We start from the raw sequence: 17,751 nt of genomic DNA, 5'->3' as shown, positions 1-17,751 counted from the left end.
GTCCACAAAACAATCAGAAGAGAAATGGAAGCATCTCCTGGAGGGCCCTTACTGTGCCAGGCATCAGCCTCTTAGTCGTTGGATTATGGAAAAGTTGGGTAAGGGGGGTTCTGGAGGAGAGGCCAGGTATGTAGGGACCCTGGGTGGTATCTGGGGAGTTTGTTAACTGTCTGAAAGATATTTGAATATCTGCAGTCCAACTAAATATCACACATGGTGGTTTTCCTTGTATGATATGTGATTGGGTTCCCTGATTGAAGAGCACTTAGGCCTGAAAACGGGTTTATTATAGGAAGGGGCCTCCAAGCAGCTAGTAGCTGTTGCTATGACAATGGAAAGGGCTCCCAGCTCCAGTGTATCAATGGGGGAGTGGTCTGCTGAAAGCCACGGGGGCAGGGACCCTTGAGATTTTTTTGCTCACAGGCCCTGGCGCCCTCCATGGACTGGCTGGAGTTCCTGTCCTTCTTGCTGTCACCGCTGGAGCTGGGTGATTCGGAGCCTGTGGTGGTGTATGGGATGGATTATTTGCAGCAGGTGTCAGAGCTCATCAACCGCACAGAGCCAAGGTGGGGGGTGGAGCCCAAGGTGTCATGGGTGGGGCTCAGGGCTCTGTGCAGGCTCTTCCCCTAGGCTGGGGCTTTAGGGGACCCACTTGTGGTCTCTATTTCCACACCTAGCTCCAACCTGACTTTTACAGGCAGGTGTGTGGTCCCAGGGTAAGAGAGAGGGATTAGGGACAGCTCCCACATGTGCCTCTCGGGACTCCTGCTGTCTGCATGCTGGTAGAGCTGGTTTGGGGTGGAAATGTTACTTGCCTTTACCTTATGTTCTGGCTACCTGAATGCCAGTGTCCTGAACAATTACCTGATCTGGAACCTGGTACAGAAGACAACATCAAGCCTGGACCGCCGCTTTGAGTCTGCACAAGAGAAGCTGCTGGAGACCCTCTATGGCACCAAGAAGGTGGGCTTTCTGACTCTGCTCCCACCTTCCAATCCAGTCAAGCTGACACTTCACACCCACTGTGTGTCAGGCACCATTTGCACATGGAGCATAGGATTAGGAATCAGGCTGGCTTGGGTTCCATTCCTAACTCCTCTGTCTCTTGGCCTATGGGACCTTGAGCATATCCCCCCACCTCTCTGACTCTCCATTTCTTGGTCTGTAAAACAGGAATTTCTTGTGGGGTTGTTATGAGGACTGAGTTCACGTAAGTGAAGCACCTACCCGGTGCATGCTATGTGTAGGCACTCAACTTTGATGATGAGGTTGAAGGAGAGAATGAATAAATGCAGTTCTTAGTTTCAAGAAGCCCTGTTAAGTGGGGGAAGGAGACATGTAAGCAAACATTATATTTTGGGGTGATAAGTGCTCACACTGAGTGACAAACCTTTGTGTTGTAGGACAGAGGAGGAGACAGCACATTTTACTTGGGGGATGGGGGATATTAGGAAAGGCTTCTCTGAAGAGGTGACATTTGAAGAATGAGTTCATCAAGAAAGCCAGGAAAAAGGGATTCCAGGCTGAAGGAATACTATGTGTAAATTCCCAGAGGCCAAAAGGAGCGTGGTAGTTTTGCATGTGTTCTGACATGACTTTGAGGACAAGGGTGCCTTGATTCAGGGATGGAGAACCTGGGATGGTTTTAAGCAGAGGTGTAACCTGGTTGGATTTATGTATTAGATCATCTTTCTGCAGCTAAATGGAAGATGGATGGAGGGGATGACGGGAGGGGGATAAGAATGGAGTCGAGTGTCTAGTTAGGAGGCCACTGCAATCTTCAGGCAAGAGATGACACTGTTATAGGACAGGGAAGTGGCAACGGCGTGGACGGAGGAGACGATTAAGAAGCAGAGTTAGTATTAGAATCTGGTGATAGATTGAACCTGAGGGTAGGGAGATGGAGGAAGCTGGTGACTCCCAGGTTTCTGGCATGGGGGACTGACTGGATATAAGACTGAGATGTGCAGCTGAGCAAAGAAACGTCTGGACCCCAGTGGGCCTCTGAGAAACATAAGAGGAGGAGAGTGCTGCGAATAGAGTGGGCAGCACACATGTCCCTCCTGAGGTTTCGATATTGCCCTTCATTTTCCCTGGAGTCTGAAGGAGAGATGGCACCCCAAACCCAGGCCTCCTATGTGCAGAGCTGAGAGGAGTTGGCCCTAGGGACAGAGAAAGGCCCTCAGACTGGAGGGCAGAGCCATCTCCAGGAGGCCTGGCTCTTTACCCCTTCCAGTCCTGCACGCCAAGGTGGCAGACCTGCATCTCCAACACGGACGACGCCCTTGGCTTCGCTCTGGGCTCCCTCTTTGTGAAGGCCACGTTTGACCGGCAGAGTAAGGAAATTGTGAGTCTTCAAGGTCCTTCCAACACTGCCCCTTGTTTTAGTTAAAATTCACCACTCATATTTGTATGTACCTACAGGGAAAAACTTTGGAGGAAATTCATCGACAAATTAACGGTGATTACTTTGGGTGGTTGGGATTATGAGGGTTTTTTTTTTTCTTTTAAAGTTTTCTGTGTTTTCCAAGTTTTCTACAATGAGTTAATGTTACCTGTATAATTAGAAAAATAATGTTGATATTTTAGGAAATTATGATTTTGCTTAAAATATTACCTATAAGGATGTAAATGGCAGCGTTGTTTATAATAGGTGAAAATGACAACAGCTTAAATGTCCAGCATAGGGGACTGGAAAAACAAATTGTGATTAGGCTGGATTATGAGGCAGCCTTAAAACTGATGATTGTTAAGTGAAAAGAAAGTAGGTTATGAAATGTATATATGTTGCACAACATAATTCCATATTATATGTATATGTGTGTAAATATATATATATGTATGAATATCCCAGCAGGGGAAGACACTAGCCATAGGTAGTCAAAATGTTGAAAGGAGTTATCTCTGAGGGATAAGATTTTAAATGGTCTATTTTCTTCTTCAACTCTTCTCAATTTTCCACATTTTCTGCTATTAATGCCTTCTTTTCATAATCGGATAAAAATCAATGCACTACATTAAATTATAATGTTAATTCAGTTAACTTATTGTCAGTTTTTTTTTTTTTTTTTTTTTTTTGTGGTATGCGGGCCTCCCTCTGTTATGGCCTCTCCCGTTGCGGGGCACAGGCTCCGGGCGCGCAGGCCCCGGCATGTGGGATCCTCCCAGACCGGGGCGCGAACCCGGTTCCCCTGCATCGGCAGGCGGACGCGCAACCACTGCGCCACCAGGGAAGCCCCATCAGTTTTTTGATTAATTAGAAAAAAAGCCACCACAGTCCCAGTACCTTCACAAGTCACGTTTCCTTCTCATCCTGCCCAAATGCTCAGCCTTATTTCAAGAGTCTGGGTACTCCCATGTGCTCCCCTGGAAGGACAGGGATGGGGCACTAGGGGGGATGGGGCACTAGGATAGACGGGGAGAAAGGATGCTTTAATGTGAGTGGGAGGCAGACTTGTGCACCCTCCCTCCCAGGCAGAGGGGATGATCAGCGAGATCCGGACTGCCTTCGAGGAGGCCCTGGGACAGTTGGTTTGGATGGATGAGAAGACCCGCCAGGCAGCCAAGGAGAAAGTGAGCAGTGGCCAGGGTTGGGGTGCCATCTTGAGGTGAGGATGGAGAATACAGTTTTGTGGGCAGCGGCGGGGCGGGGCGGGGCGGGGGGGGGGGTGCGTGGGCGGGGAGCCTGGGGAGGGAAACCCTTAACCTGGTCTCTTTAGGCAGATGCCATCTATGATATGATTGGTTTCCCAGACTTCATCCTGGAGCCCAAAGAGCTGGATGATGTTTATGATGGGGTGAGTACCCTGCCCATCAGTACTGAACCTTAGCCCTGTGGGGGGCACAGGGCTCAGGAATGGGAGCTCAAGCACTGAGAGGGAAGGAGAAACTTGTTGGTGCCTTTCAGAGGCAAGCGCAGGCAGCCAGCATTGCTCAAGTGCTGGCTGTGTGCCAGGCTGCGGGCCAGACGGCAGTAGAATGCAGTGTTCACAAGCAGGGATTTGTAGTCAAACCTGTTTTTACCTAACTGTAACCTTGGACAAGTTATATAACCTCTCTGGGCCTCAGTTTCTTCATCTGTAAAAGGGAGTCCTATTAGCACTTACCTGATAGAATTGTTGTGAGAATAAAAGGAGATAGTATAGGGGCTTCCCTGGTGGCACAGTGGTTGAGAGTCCGCCTGCCGATGCAGGGGACACGGGTTCATGTCCTGGTCCGGGAGGATCCCACGTGCCGCGGAGCGGCTAGGCCCGTGAGCCATGGCCACTGAGCCTGCGCGTCCAGAGCCTGTGCTCTGCAACGGGAGAGGCCACAACAGTGAGAGGCCCGCGTACCGCAAAAAAAAAAAAAAAAGGAGATAGTATTAAAAAAATAAAGCAGCTGCAACATAATATTGGCAATTATTATTTATTAGCTATTTTACACCCATTTTACAGTTGAAGAAACTGAGGCTCAGAAGGCCGCTAATTAGTAGCCAAACTGGGACTATTATCTTCTCCAACGTGTTCTCTCACTGGCTTTCTACTTCCTGCCATTCCCACAGTATGAAGTGTCTGAAGATTCCTTCTTCCAGAACATGTTGAATTTGTACAACTTCTCTGCTAAGGTGATGGCTGACCAGCTCCGCAAGCCTCCCAGCCGGGACCAGTAAGAATGGGGGCTGCAGACACTTGGGGCAGCAGGAGACGTAGGGGAGGTTTCCAGGGCTGAGGGAAGGGGATGGCAAGATGGATCCCAAATGAGGCATGAGGTTCTTCTAGAATGTAGGTCAGGGCTGCTGGGCATCGAGAGAGTCAGGCTTCGCCTCAGCTTCTCCCTCCCCCAGGTGGAGCATGACCCCCCAGACAGTGAATGCCTACTACCTTCCAACCAAGAATGAAATCGTCTTCCCCGCCGGCATCCTGCAGGCCCCCTTCTACGCCCGCAACCACCCCAAGTGTGTCTGAGGCAGGAGGGGCTGGGTGCTGGGGCCTGGGCCTGCGGGTGAGCTGGGAGCAGGGCTGGAGGTGGGATCTCGAAGTCCCCCCACCATGTCCTCACTCAACATTCCTCACCTACCAGGGCCCTGAACTTTGGTGGCATCGGCGTGGTGATGGGCCACGAGTTGACACATGCCTTTGATGACCAAGGTAGAGGTCCATGTAGTTGTCTCCTCCAGCCTAGAATTCCTAGTGGCTCCTGCAAAACCTTGGGATGTTGGAAGCAGGCCCCGTGGACCCCGGGGTCTGTGGACTAGGGCTGGTGGGGGCACTTGTGCCCCCAAGGGTTGAGTGCTGGTCTCGGTGGGGTGCAAAGGTTAGTTTTCCTCAGGGCGCGAGTATGACAAGGAAGGGAACCTGCGGCCATGGTGGCAGAATGAGTCGCTGGCAGCCTTCCGGAATCACACGGCCTGCATGGAGGAGCAGTATAGCCAGTACCAGGTCAACGGGGAGAAGCTCAATGGCCGGCAGACGCTGGGGGAGAACATCGCTGACAACGGAGGGCTTAAGGCTGCCTACAACGTGAGTGGCCCCTGGTGGCTGAGGCTCACCTGCCCTGAGGGGTCGGGGCACTGGGTGGAGCTCCTGGGCAGGCCCCAACAGACTTGCCATCTGTTCCCAACCCCAGGCTTACCAAGCATGGCTAAGAAAGCATGGAAAGGAGCAGCAGCTACCAGCCGTGGGGCTCACCAACCACCAGCTCTTCTTTGTGGGATTTGCCCAGGTATTGCCCTCCTGGGAGGCCGGGGGTCTGCCCTTCTCCTACAACCTCCTGGGCATGTCATTAGAAGTCTGGGGCACGCAGAAGGGACTGGGAAATGGGGCTGAAGCTGCAGTGTGGAAAGTGGTTTGGGAAGGCCTCGTGAAGCCTTTTGGCGGGGTCCACAAAAGCACGTGAGGAGGGCTGAGGAGGGAGAAGGCTTCAGGAGGCTTTTGCAGATCTCGAAGGGCAGGGCTGCCCTGCCTGATGGGGCAAGGGGTGGGGAGCAGGATTGATCTTCATGATGCTCCTGTGAGGAGGCTGTGGAGGAGGAAGCGCGGGGCAAAGTGACTCGCCTAGGGCTACCCAGGAATAAAGTAAGTGGCAGACTCAGCAGGGTCTCCTCCAGGTACTTTGCACTACACAGCAGGCAGCCTCTGGGGGCTGGGTTTCTTCCCCTGGGACACATCCATCTGGGCAACCCGTTGTCCAGGCAGCTTTGAAAGGCCCTTAAGGAATTTGGGAGGGAGGGCGCTTTCTCCTGCCTTGGTGCCGATGGCAAGGGGTCGGGGCTGAGACGCCCGGCTAAGCCCTCTCCTACATCCCTAAGGCCCCTGGAGCCCAGGGCCTGGGGCGGTGGTGCTGTGTGTCCCCGGGACGGCTCTGCTGCAGCTGGGGCAGTGGCCTTGCCCGCACTAGACACCCTGTGTCCCCGTGTCTGTCCTGGCCTGCAGGTGTGGTGCTCGGTCCGCACACCCGAGAGCTCTCACGAGGGGCTGGTGACGGACCCCCACAGCCCTGCCCGCTTCCGCGTGCTGGGCACGCTCGCCAACTCCCGTGACTTCCTGCGGCACTTCGGCTGCCCTGTCGGCTCCCCCATGAACTCAGGGCTGCTTTGTGAGGTGTGGTAGACCTGGGTCGGGGAGAAATGGCCAGCTGTTGCCAGGGCCTGGGGCAGCTTGTCCAGCGAGGCTGTCTGCTCTGCGGTTTGGAGAAGGCAAATGCCAGCTGGGCTGGGTCCGGCCCCTCCACACCACAGATGACGTGAGTCCTAGTCCCTCCTCGACCACCACATCGTGCCTCTGCTTTGGGGGTGTCCCTGCCTCCAGCAGAGCCCCCACCATTCACTGTGACATTCTTCCGCGTCACCCTGCCTGGAGGAGGCCTGGGCAGGGGGCACCAGCTCCCACAGAAAGTAGTCCACCTCTTCTGGTCCCAAGCTCCCTGGGCTTGGTGGCCACGGGGCCTGCTGTGACTGCCACACGCTGACCACGCAGGGCCCGGCTGGTGTGCCTCCCACACTTCTCCCCAAGGCTCCCTCGGTGCTCCCTCGGGAGTAGACAGAGCTCCTTTCAGCCCCACCCTCAGGTGGCCCCCACCCCGTGTTCCTCCTGCCGCTGCTCCTAATACTGCTGCCAGCCCTCGCTGACAGACACCTGTGCTCAGTTCTTAGTGGAAGCCTTTACGAACCTTCCTGCTGCCTCCCAGGTTCCCTGGGCTCAGAGGGGAAGAGTGTACATGTGGGGAATGCTGGTCCCTGTGTCTCGGCATACAAGTCTTAGGGGATGACTGATTCTCCCTGGACCAAGCAGGAAAGCGGACAGAGCAGGGAGAGGGAAGGATAGAGTTTATTTTTACAGGAAAGAGGGTGGGGAAGGAGTGGTCTTGCCCCTGTAGGACCCTGTGCCAATAAACAGACACGCATCAGTCAGCCTGTCTCTTCCTTCAGTCCTGTTTTCATTTACTCATTCCACCAGTATTTATTGAGTACCTGCTGTATGCCAGGTACTCTTATAGGCACTCATTTACTCACTCACCAGACACAGGGGACTGAAATTTGACGTCCCAAGAAGACAAAGAAAGAGGCAGGATGGAGGAATGGCACGAAATTGAGTCTGGCAAGTGGAGTACATCCTCCGCTCACTGGTGGCCGTGTTCCATCACTGGCTGTTCTATAGCTGGAAGCGTTTGCCACGGCCCTCCACTGGTGCATGCAGCTGGGTCTGGTACTGAGTCTGGGTAACTACTTGGCCAGGGTCGGCTTGGAAGATGGGTGGCCCTTACCCTGCAGTGGAGGGCAGCCCTGGCCAAGGTAGCATTTCACTCCCTGGAGCTTGGAGCACCAGCCTCTGCTTGTGGCTGAGAAGACATGCGTTTCTCCATGTTCTCAAAGGCTTAACGCTCCTGAGAGCCACTCATCCCACCTACACACGCTCACTGAGGCCTACCAAGTTCCAGGCACAGAGACTGCAGGTTTGGCTGCCACCCTCCAGAACAAGCAAGGGAAACGGAGCATTTATTGAATACCTCTGTGTTCCAGACACTTCTGCTAGGTGGCTCATTTCTTTCTTCATTCATTTATTTATAAATTTATATATTCATAGATTTATTTTAATAAGTATATTGATTACCAATAATGTGCCAGGCACTGGTGATGGAAAGAGGAATAAGATGATTCCCTTCCTCAGGTGACTCTTCTTCTGTTGGCACTTTCACCTTCATAAGCTTGCCCAATCCTCGCAGCAACATATTTTATAAGTGCTCCAGTTTCTATTTTACAGGTCTAACTGTAAACACTTCACTGCAGTCAGAGACCTGGATTGAAATTGAAGCTCTGACAGCTGTGTGAGCTTGAGCCAGTTCCCTAACCTCTATGAGCCTCAGTTTCTTTATCTGTAAAATGAGAACCAGAGCAAAGCAGTGGAAAGAGTCCAGTCTCAGTTCTCTTTAAAATGCAGTGTTCCCCAAGGTGTAAGTAGGTGTGGGTTTATTAAGTTTGGAGGGGTAAGAGTGAAGCTTTGTCAGTGATTGCTGCTGGGGTCACTGGTTCCTGGGTGATGGCACCAGCACATGTCCCACAGTCTGTATCCTGTCCCAGCATCAGACTGTCCCCATAAAGAGCTATATGTGAGTCTCTGTCAAGTTACTTGGAACTGTGGCTGCTCACCAAGGGAACGAAATTGCTGGCTACTAAGAAAAAGGAAAAGTGGCCTTGGGAACTCTAAGACCAAGGGAAAGCATGGCTTGAGTCTCTGCTCTGAAAGCAAAACTCTAGGAGGGGTGGCAAAGTGTATTGGAAAGAGGAGGGCCATCATGTCTGGAAATCTGGTTCTGGCTCCAGTTCTGCCACCCCGCAGCTGTGACACCAGGCATGGCTTATCCCCTTTTCAGATCTCAGTAACCTTAGCAGTCTGTAAAATAAGTGGGCGGGATGAGATGATCTCTGAGGACTAGATCAGCTTTAATGTTTTAAGAAGTGAATTCATGGGCTTAGCAAGTTCCAGAACCCAAAGAAATATTAAGAAATGGCTTGTGAAGTTTGGGTGTTGCACAGAGTATGAGATTTATAATGTCAGTGTAATGATAGAGGAGATAGGCTTGGTATCACAAAGCCTTGCCCTTCCCTTGACACCTGATTTCAGAGGCCAGCTTGGGATACTGACCAGCTGGCCATTGTGGCATTAAAACTCCATATTTGCAAAGGTCCAAGTGTCAAATAATGATGATGATGATGATAATGAGCAGCCCTCATTTACCAAGTCCCTTTTTTTTTTTGCTTAAGCCTGTGCTAAGCACTTTAAAAACATCACCTCATTAAATTTCCACAACAACTTACAGGGAGGTTCTATCATTGTCTCTATCTTACAAGTGGCGAAACTAAGGAAAAAGATGACATAACTTCCAGTGTCAGCTAAGACAGACTGCATTAAAGTCAAATTTGGAACTCAGATCCTCAGATTTGGAATTCAGATGTTCTTAATCACCACCATTTAGTCTGCTAAGTCATGGCAGAATTTGGACTCAAGCATATACATTTGCCTTCTGGGCAATTTTGTCATGCTTTCAAGTGAGGCCATTACCAGCAGGTGCACTTTCATGCCCCCCGTCTCACCCGGGCCAGGTACATGTGACAACCATGCAGCTGCAGGAAACCTAAGCACATGTTGACCTGAAATAAAGCCAGGTGGCACTGTTTGTTGAGCACTCTGCAGGTGCTTGGTTCCACGGGCAAGGCAAGGTGAACATCAAGTGACAGATGTAACCTTCACCCTTAGTAGCCTGCCAAGCTGATAAATATGCATCTGCAATATGCTCTGATGTGTTAAAGCAGAAGGGGGAATAATGGATGGTGCTCCTGGCTGGACACATGAGAGCAGTTATTAGTAAGGTGCCGGGCCATACCCTACACCATCCCATTGGAAGTTTGACTAATTCCCATGCACAATACAGTAACATGCCAAACAATATGATTTCACACTTGGAAGTGCTCTCGAAATGTCAAGTTGGAAGAGAATCTCCATAAAATAAGCACAGTTTCAGTAGACCTATCACGAGTCACAAATGGAGACTCCTGACAGTTTCCCAATGCTGAGCTCTGGGCTCCAAAGAGAGCTCCCAATGGGCCATTATTATAAACAAAGATGACCTGAAGTTGAATGTAAAGCCATTCATTCATTCATTTATTCAACAAATATTTGTCAAGGCCTACCACAAGCCAGGTATTAGATTGGGTGCTAGGGGCACAAAGTTGAATAAGACACAGTTCCTGTCCTCTAAGAGCGCAGAGTGGAGGGAGGTCGAGGTATGTATCAAGCATTGTAGGAGCACAGGGAAGAAATTAATAACTTGAAAGACAGAACAGGAAAGGCTTCCTACATAGGTGTTACTGAGCTGGAGTACAGAGGATGGGAGAATTTTCTAGCCAAAAACAGTGAAGGGCATTCCATACAGAAAGAACAGCAACAAGAAAAGACTGATCCAGCTTGAAGGGGCAGGGCATGTTCAGAAATGGTGAAATGTTTAGGGTGATCAGAAGGAGGTAGATGAAAGGGCCATAATGAGAGGTGAGAGCCTGAAGAAGGGAAGTTGTAACAGTAGTTATAAAAAAGGGGATTGTAACAACTGCTTTCAGTCCTGGGAATTAACAGTAAAAGGGCCACAATGCAATCTGATTTTGAAAAATATCACACAAAGAAAGTAGCAACCCAGTGGAAACAGTGCAATGCTGTGTCCGGCCTGAAGCATTTCTGGTATTACATAAGTGACACTTTGGGTCGAATGATTCTCAGATGAGTAGAGCCATCCATAAAATGTGTAGCTCTATAGCTCAGGCCATACATTTGGAGGAAGCATGGCTGGCCAGTGGGTGCATTTGAAGGAAGGTGGTAGGAAGGGACAGGTGATGGGCTGTCCCCTGATTGGAGAGCAATTTGGTCACAAGGCTGGGAGTCTGGCCAAATGGTAGGAAGGTGTGCTTCTGGGAGAGCAATTTGACTGAAATGAAGCTTGAGGCAGGATATCAATGTTATCATAAGGCCTTGAGAATAATTGCCAGACATCTGCATTTGGCCAGAGAGGTTTGGGGCTTGAGTGTTTGGAGGCAGGGAGCAAGGGGCAGCCCTGCAAATTTGAGGAAGCTGGAAAATGTTACCTTCCTCCTCTCCAGTTGCCAGGCACCCAGCTAAGCACTTTATATACACTGTCTTACTTTATTCTCATAAAAAATTCTGAGGGAGATACTTTATTACTCTCATTTCATAGAAGAAGAAACCAAGCTGAGAGAGGTTAGGAAGCTTGCCCAAATATCACAGCTGGTGAAGGGCAGAATTTGGTTTTAAATACCGGGTCTGTCCTCTCTAAAGCTTATGTTCTCCCACCCACCCCCAACTTTTTATTGTACAAACTTTGCCAACTTTGTATTTTAAACCTACAAAATAGTTGAAACATAGTACACAGACATTCGTTTACTCTTCACCTGGAGTCACCAGCTGTTAATAGCCTGTGCTTTATACCACAACATCACCCCGTCTCCTCTAAGGTACTGGTGGGGATGTGACTGGTATAAAAGACAAAATCTGAGATTGGATAGAAAGAAGTCATGGAAATAGGAGAGATTTAGGAGAAGTACCTCGACAGATGACTGAAGAAAGCATGACAAAGTATGGACATCTCGAAGCCAGAAAACAGAGTAGGCAGACCAGCTATGGACCATCCAATTTCTGTCAGTAGACTAGGGCTGGGGCCATCACCGGTGATGGAAGTGGAAGGTCATCCCCAGAATCCAAACACTGAGTGGAAAAGAGCAACAAGTTTTAAAATGGGCATCAGACCCTTACATCAATACCTATACAAATGTTTAGCCAACATTCATTCAATGCTAACTGTGCTGTGACAGGTGGTTTGTTTTTTTAAACAAACATTTTCTGCATTCTCTAATGCCTCAGGACCCATAAAATAAGACTCCAGGCCAAATGGTGAGTGTTCCCACCACATGAAGGGGAGAAGAATTACTTCCTCTTTTCTCACCTTCTAGATATATACACTTAGCCCGATCAGAAGAACTTTGAGGTTTGCCTGAAACACTCAAGAACTTGGAAGACTCAAAGATCGAGATTCATATCCTGATTCTACTACTTACTATATGATTTCCGCTGTAAAATGGACACAATCCTACCAAACTCAAAAAGTTGTGCGAACAATATATATCATTTAAAATAAGTCCTGACATAAACAGTGTCGGTCACATCCCCTCTAAGTCATAAGAGGGAGAGGAAGACCAAAAGACACACTGAGGACAAAGACCTTATCTTGTCCCGTTTTTAGCTCCAGAACTTCGCATTAGGGTATAGGGCTTGATGTATTCATTTCTACTCCATCTGGCTCCGCAGGTGGATTTAAGATGGTATCCACATCCTTATGGTAATAGTAGAGCACTATTCTTCAGCTGGGGAGATGACTATGCCATAGTAGTGTGGGGCTAAACACAGATTTCACGGGCTTCACAAAGATGGCAATCAAGCGTCCAGGATTTCAAGAATCTCTTCCGTTTGTCCCACCACGCGGCTAACGGGGTGTGTCACTGGGGTGTACTATTCACAGTGCTTTGGGGGAACCGAGGGGCGGTTTCGGCTCGCAGCTAGCTCTCCTACTGCAGCTGGCGCCCCCGAACCCCAGACGGCGTTCAGGAAACTCTAGGTCCGAACCGGGGAGGTGCCTATGGCGCGCGGGAAGCTGGGAATCGGAGTTTTCGTGCGGTTTCGGAGGGCGAGGTCCGAGGGCTGGAACTCCCAGGCAGCGGGGGTGGCTGGGTTGCCGCGGCGTTTCCGGTCGCAGGCGGGTTCTGGAGAAGGAGGGGCGCCGTGGGCCACGCGCGCGAGGACATCTGGGAAACGGGGCGGTGCGCGCGCAGCGGGCCGGCAGTGGCGGCGGCGATGGAGGAGGGTGGCCGGGAGAAGGCACCGCTGCAGCCCCAGCAGCCCCCAGCGACGTCCCCCGGCGGCGGGGATGAGAAGCCGAGCGTCAAAGAGCGGCGGGATGCCGGAGACAAGGACAAAGAGCAGGAGCTGGTGAGGCGCGGCCCCGGGAGCCGGCGGAGGAGGCCGCGGGCTGAGTCACGGCGGCTCCGCAGGCCTCGGGCCCGACTCCCAACGGCCCCGCCGCGCCCGGGAGAGGGCGGATGGGGCGACCCTCGGGGCTCCCGGCCCCGCCTCTCTGCCCCTCATCCTCCATTCCGCGCTGTCACCGCCGCCGCCCCTACCAGTCCTCACCACCGACTCGTGAGGTGGGCCCGGGCGGGTCATTGTCACCCTCGCTTTTCAGAACGGCGTTCAAGCAGAGCCTGGCCCAGAAGCCAGGCTGCCTTCCCACCAGGGCTTCCCATTCCCTCTCTCTTTCCTTGTCTCACCTGGTCCTTCCTAAGGAGGCAGGCTCACTCTCCACCTGCCCCAGGGTGAATGGGAGGAGGATGTGTTTGAGATTTCTTGTCTTGATGAGCTTCTTCCCCCAACCCTTCAGTCTGAGGAGGACAAACAACTTCAGGATGAACTGGAGATGCTCGTGGAACGACTGGGGGTGAGTCATGATGTTAATAAGAGCCGGTGCATATATGGATCTTTCCCACTTGTTTGCTTTATTCTACTTGGGGCAACAACTCCTATATGAGGTATAGGGAAAGAGAGACTGTATATTGGAGTCATATTACAACCACGTGGTGAGGGAGAAGAGTAAAAAAAGATAATTGGAAGATTTTGTAGCTTTGTTTTTTGGGAGAAGCAGTTCTTGAACTCTTAGTCTGGGACATTTGTTTTTGTGTGTGTGCAGGGAATTGGGCAGTCACAGGTGGATAAGACACAGTTACTTTCCTAGGAGGTTGTTGAACACTTCTGTATCATGACTTAAGGTATGAGACTCCTTTTGTCTGAGCCCTAACATCTCCTGATCAGGAGAAGGACACGTCCCTGTACCGACCAGCCCTGGAGGAACTGCGGAGGCAGATTCGTTCTTCTACAACTTCCATGACTTCAGTGCCCAAGCCTCTCAAATTTCTGCGTCCACACTATGGCAAACTGAAGGAGATCTATGAGAACATGACCCCTGGGGAGAATAAGGTAAAACTATTGCAGAAGCTGGTGGAGGCCTAGTTTAGGAATTCCTTTTCGTCTAGACCATTGGGCTCATGGTGAATTTCAGGAAGCCTGATAGGCCTGAGATCTGAGCTAGTTGAACAGTGCCCGGGATTTCCCTGGTGGCACAGTGGTTAAGAATCCGCCTGCCAGTGCAGGGGACAGGGGTTTGAGCCCTGGGCTGGGAAGATCTCACATGCCACGGAGCAACTAAGCCCGTGTGCCACAACTACTGAAGCCCGCGCACCTAGAGCCCACGTGCCACAACTACCGAAGCCTGCACGCCTAGAGCCCGTGCTCCACAACAAGAGAAGCCACCGCAATGAGAAACCCACACACCACAACAAAGAGTAGCCCCCTGCTCGCCACAACTAGAGAAAGCCCATGTGCAGCAACAAAGACCCAATGCAACCAAAAATAAACAAATAAAATTAAATTAAAAATTTTTTTTTAAAAACAGAAAAACAGTGCTCATTGTAATCGAAATGGTCACGTAAGAGCTGAGAGGAAGATTGTCTTCAGAAAGGACAGTGTTTCTGTCATTTATGTTGGACCTTGGGATTTTATTATCATGATTTATTGTTAACTTACTTTTAACCTTAATTTTTTTCTTTTCTCTATATCACATGCACCTTCATTTGTTTTACCTCTAAAATATATTCCCAGTTCGGTAACTTTCCTGCTTATTGGCACAAGTTTTCAGTTCTCACCAGAACTACTGCAGCTGCCTCCTAACTGACCCTCTTCCTTTTGTCTGTGACCTCTTAACACAGTTTGTCTTTCATACAGCAGCCATAGTGATCTTTTCTAGAATGTGAGTCTTTTTTGCTTAAAACCTTTTAATAGTTTATTATTACGATTGGAATAAAATTCAGAGTTTCCATTTTTCTCCACTCCACTTGTTATCACCCTTCAGTCATGTTGGTTCAAAAGGGAGATTGCAACACTAACCTTAGGATTATTATAAGGTTTAGCTGATACAACATGTTTTAAGTTTTTAGTATGGAGGATGGTGATATAATTAACATTTAATTTTGGGGGTAGTGACAGTGATCTTGATTCCATAATGTAACATTCCCCTTACCCTGGATTTGACTTCAAAGGACTGGTTTCTTTATAGCGTTTTGCCGCTGACATCATCTCTGTTTTGGCCATGACCATGAGCGGGGAGCGTGAGTGCCTCAAATATCGTCTAGTGGGCTCCCAGGAGGAATTGGCATCATGGGGTCATGAGTACGTCAGGTAAGACCTTTGCTTCTTGGGAATCTGAAGGGGTTCTGAGATATAGTTCTCAGTTCTGTCTTGGAGTACCAGTGTATTGAGTTTCCCAGGTAGTGAATTCCTTGACCCACAGGGAAGTGCTTCCCATGAAGCTCTGCTCCTCTAATAGTCTGGGCCTGTCCATAGGCATCTGGCAGGAGAGGTGGCTAAGGAGTGGCAGGAGCTGGATGATGCAGAGAAGACGCAGCGGGAGCCACTGCTGACCCTGGTGAAGGAGATTGTCCCCTACAACATGGCCCACAATGCAGAGCATGAGGCCTGCGACCTGCTTATGGAAATTGAGCAGGTGGATATGCTGGAGAAAGACATTGATGAGAATGCATATGCAAAGGTCTGCCTCTATCTCACCAGGTGAGTGAGCAGGGTGGGGAATGGTGACAGGCCTGCCCTCCCCAGCACTTCTCAACTGTGACTTCTTTATTCTCCAAGAGTATCTGCTTCAAAGGTTGCAATCAAGCTGTAGTGAATTTCTTAACATCTGTGAACTTCTTGAGGTCAGAGACGGCATGTCTCTTTAGTAGTCCCAATAACTAGCATACTGCCTGGTATGTAGTAGGCGTTCAGTATTGGGTAGGTGAATTAAACGGGATAAATGAATGCCTGATAGCTTTATTATTTTTACCTTTGTAGTTGTGTGAATTACGTGCCCGAGCCTGAGAACTCCGCCCTACTGCGTTGTGCCCTCGGTGTGTTCCGAAAGTTCAGTCGCTTCCCTGAAGCACTGAGATTGGCATTGATGCTCAATGACATGGAGCTGGTAGAAGATATTTTCACCTCCTGCAAGGACGTGTATGTAAAGGAAAAAGTTGGCAAAGCGATAAGCTCATGGGTGGGACATTTGCATGAAGTGCTGGGACATGTAGTTTCTGGTTAGGGCTTGAGGGGCTTTTCTGTGCCCTTAGTGGATGGGGGCTGAGCAGATGTGATGGCTCTCTCCCACAGGGTTGTACAGAAGCAAATGGCATTTATGCTGGGCCGACATGGGGTGTTTTTGGAGCTGAGTGAAGATGTGGAGGAGTATGAGGACCTGACAGAGATCATGTCCAATGTGCAGCTCAACAGCAACTTCTTGGCTTTAGCTCGGGAGGTAAGATTCTTTGCCCTTTTCCAACAAGGTTTTTTGGTTGTGATTATATCTGGCATTTCACCTCCCTGATTATGCCTCTGACTAGACTCTCCTTGGTTAGAATTGCCATTCATTGGGGTAACAGAAGGGACAACTAGGGGAGGACTGGGGGAGCAGTTGTGAGCCTCTGACTTCTCTTCAGCTGGACATCATGGAGCCCAAGGTGCCTGATGACATCTATAAAACCCACCTAGAGAACAACAGTGAGTAAACATCTCCATGTGTGGGGATTGGAGGATTGTTAATTATGCCCCTTGTTTTGAGAGTGATGGCTTGGCCCAACATACTTATCCTATAGAGCTCAGAATTCCCACATACTTTTTCCCTAGGTCACTGTTGGGGTTATAGATAGAGGATTCCAAGGGACCAACTCAGGAGTCAGAGACCAGCTGCCATACTGTGTTCCTTTCTTGTCCTACTCTAAACCTTCATTTCCTCCTTCCCTCCTTTGCAGGGTTTGGGGGCAGTGGCTCTCAGGTGGACTCTGCCCGCATGAACCTGGCCTCCTCTTTTGTGAACGGCTTTGTGAATGCAGCCTTTGGCCAGGACAAGCTGCTGACTGATGATGGCAACAAATGGCTTTACAAGAACAAGGATCATGGTATAATTCTGTTCTTACTCTGTGTAATTTTGGTCAATCTTGTTGTCCTCCTGGGTTCATGTGTTATAATGGCAGATCCCCAGGGCAGTTCTTTGGAGAGCTCTTTATAACAGTTTTCTCAGGGCAGGGCCATTTTAAGACTGATAGAATTTTCCTTGGTATAGGAATGTTGAGTGCAGCTGCATCCCTTGGCATGATTCTGCTGTGGGATGTGGATGGTGGCCTTACCCAGATTGACAAGTACCTGTACTCTTCTGAGGACTATATCAAGGTTGGTTTGGGTACAACCCATTAATGCAGACATCCCCTCCCATGTTCTAGGGCCCTCTCAGGACCTCCCGTTCACTGGTAAGGTCTACCCTGTTTTTAACTCCAGTTAAGGCGGGTGCTATAATAAGGCTCATGTTGTGTTTGTGGTGAGGAAGGTAGAGTAGCCTGAGTGAAGAATCTATTTGCATTTTGCAGTCAGGAGCCCTCCTGGCATGTGGTATCGTGAACTCTGGTGTCCGAAATGAGTGTGACCCTGCTCTGGCACTCCTCTCAGACTATGTCCTCCACAACAGTAACACAATGAGACTTGGTTCCATCTTTGGGTAAGGCTTCTTGCTTCTCCTTTTGGTACTGCTTAGCTTGTAAGCTCTGTGAAAACAGAATCAGGCCCT

The 17,751-nt window shown here is 49.9% G+C and overlaps 2 protein-coding genes across 10 annotated transcripts in view; both read left to right on the top strand.

The window, feature by feature from the left end:
- The window catches only part of ECE2 (endothelin converting enzyme 2), a 36,066-nt gene extending 23,357 nt beyond the window's left edge, over positions 1-12,709 (top strand). For 3 of the 9 annotated variants that reach the window (XM_055084129.1, XM_055084128.1, XM_007117597.4), the window contains 11 exons: positions 424-566; positions 849-963; positions 2,237-2,347; positions 3,475-3,573; positions 3,720-3,797; positions 4,544-4,647; positions 4,826-4,936; positions 5,062-5,129; positions 5,311-5,501; positions 5,608-5,703; positions 6,414-7,844. In XM_055084129.1, coding sequence (XP_054940104.1) covers positions 424-566; positions 849-963; positions 2,237-2,347; positions 3,475-3,573; positions 3,720-3,797; positions 4,544-4,647; positions 4,826-4,936; positions 5,062-5,129; positions 5,311-5,501; positions 5,608-5,703; positions 6,414-6,590 — 1,293 coding nt within the window. In that variant the 3' untranslated portion in view covers positions 6,591-7,844. Of the gene's footprint in view, positions 1-423; positions 567-848; positions 964-2,236; positions 2,348-3,474; positions 3,574-3,719; positions 3,798-4,543; positions 4,648-4,825; positions 4,937-5,061; positions 5,130-5,310; positions 5,502-5,607; positions 5,704-6,413; positions 7,845-11,992 lie in introns of those variants that run through there. The other 6 variants (XM_055084120.1, XM_055084115.1, XM_055084124.1 and 3 more) reach the window with 6 other exon arrangements.
- Positions 12,710-12,836: 127 nt separating this feature from the next.
- On the top strand, positions 12,837-17,710 carry PSMD2 (proteasome 26S subunit ubiquitin receptor, non-ATPase 2). The gene is made up of 11 exons (XM_028491682.2): positions 12,837-13,025; positions 13,474-13,530; positions 13,902-14,066; positions 15,202-15,323; positions 15,489-15,713; positions 15,993-16,151; positions 16,305-16,449; positions 16,631-16,691; positions 16,943-17,089; positions 17,254-17,360; positions 17,555-17,710. The coding sequence occupies exons 1-11, from the start codon at positions 12,891-12,893 to the stop codon at positions 17,684-17,686; spliced, it is 1,455 nt and encodes a 484-aa protein (XP_028347483.1). The 5' UTR covers positions 12,837-12,890; the 3' UTR covers positions 17,687-17,710.
- The last annotated feature ends 41 nt before the right edge of the window (positions 17,711-17,751 follow it).

The sequence above is a fragment of the Physeter macrocephalus genome, chromosome 1 (assembly GCF_002837175.3).
Source record: "Physeter macrocephalus isolate SW-GA chromosome 1, ASM283717v5, whole genome shotgun sequence".
Lineage (NCBI taxonomy): Eukaryota > Metazoa > Chordata > Mammalia > Artiodactyla > Physeteridae > Physeter > Physeter macrocephalus.
The sequence above is the reverse complement of the archived record's forward strand: the minus strand, read 5'-3'. Positions and strand labels throughout refer to the sequence as shown.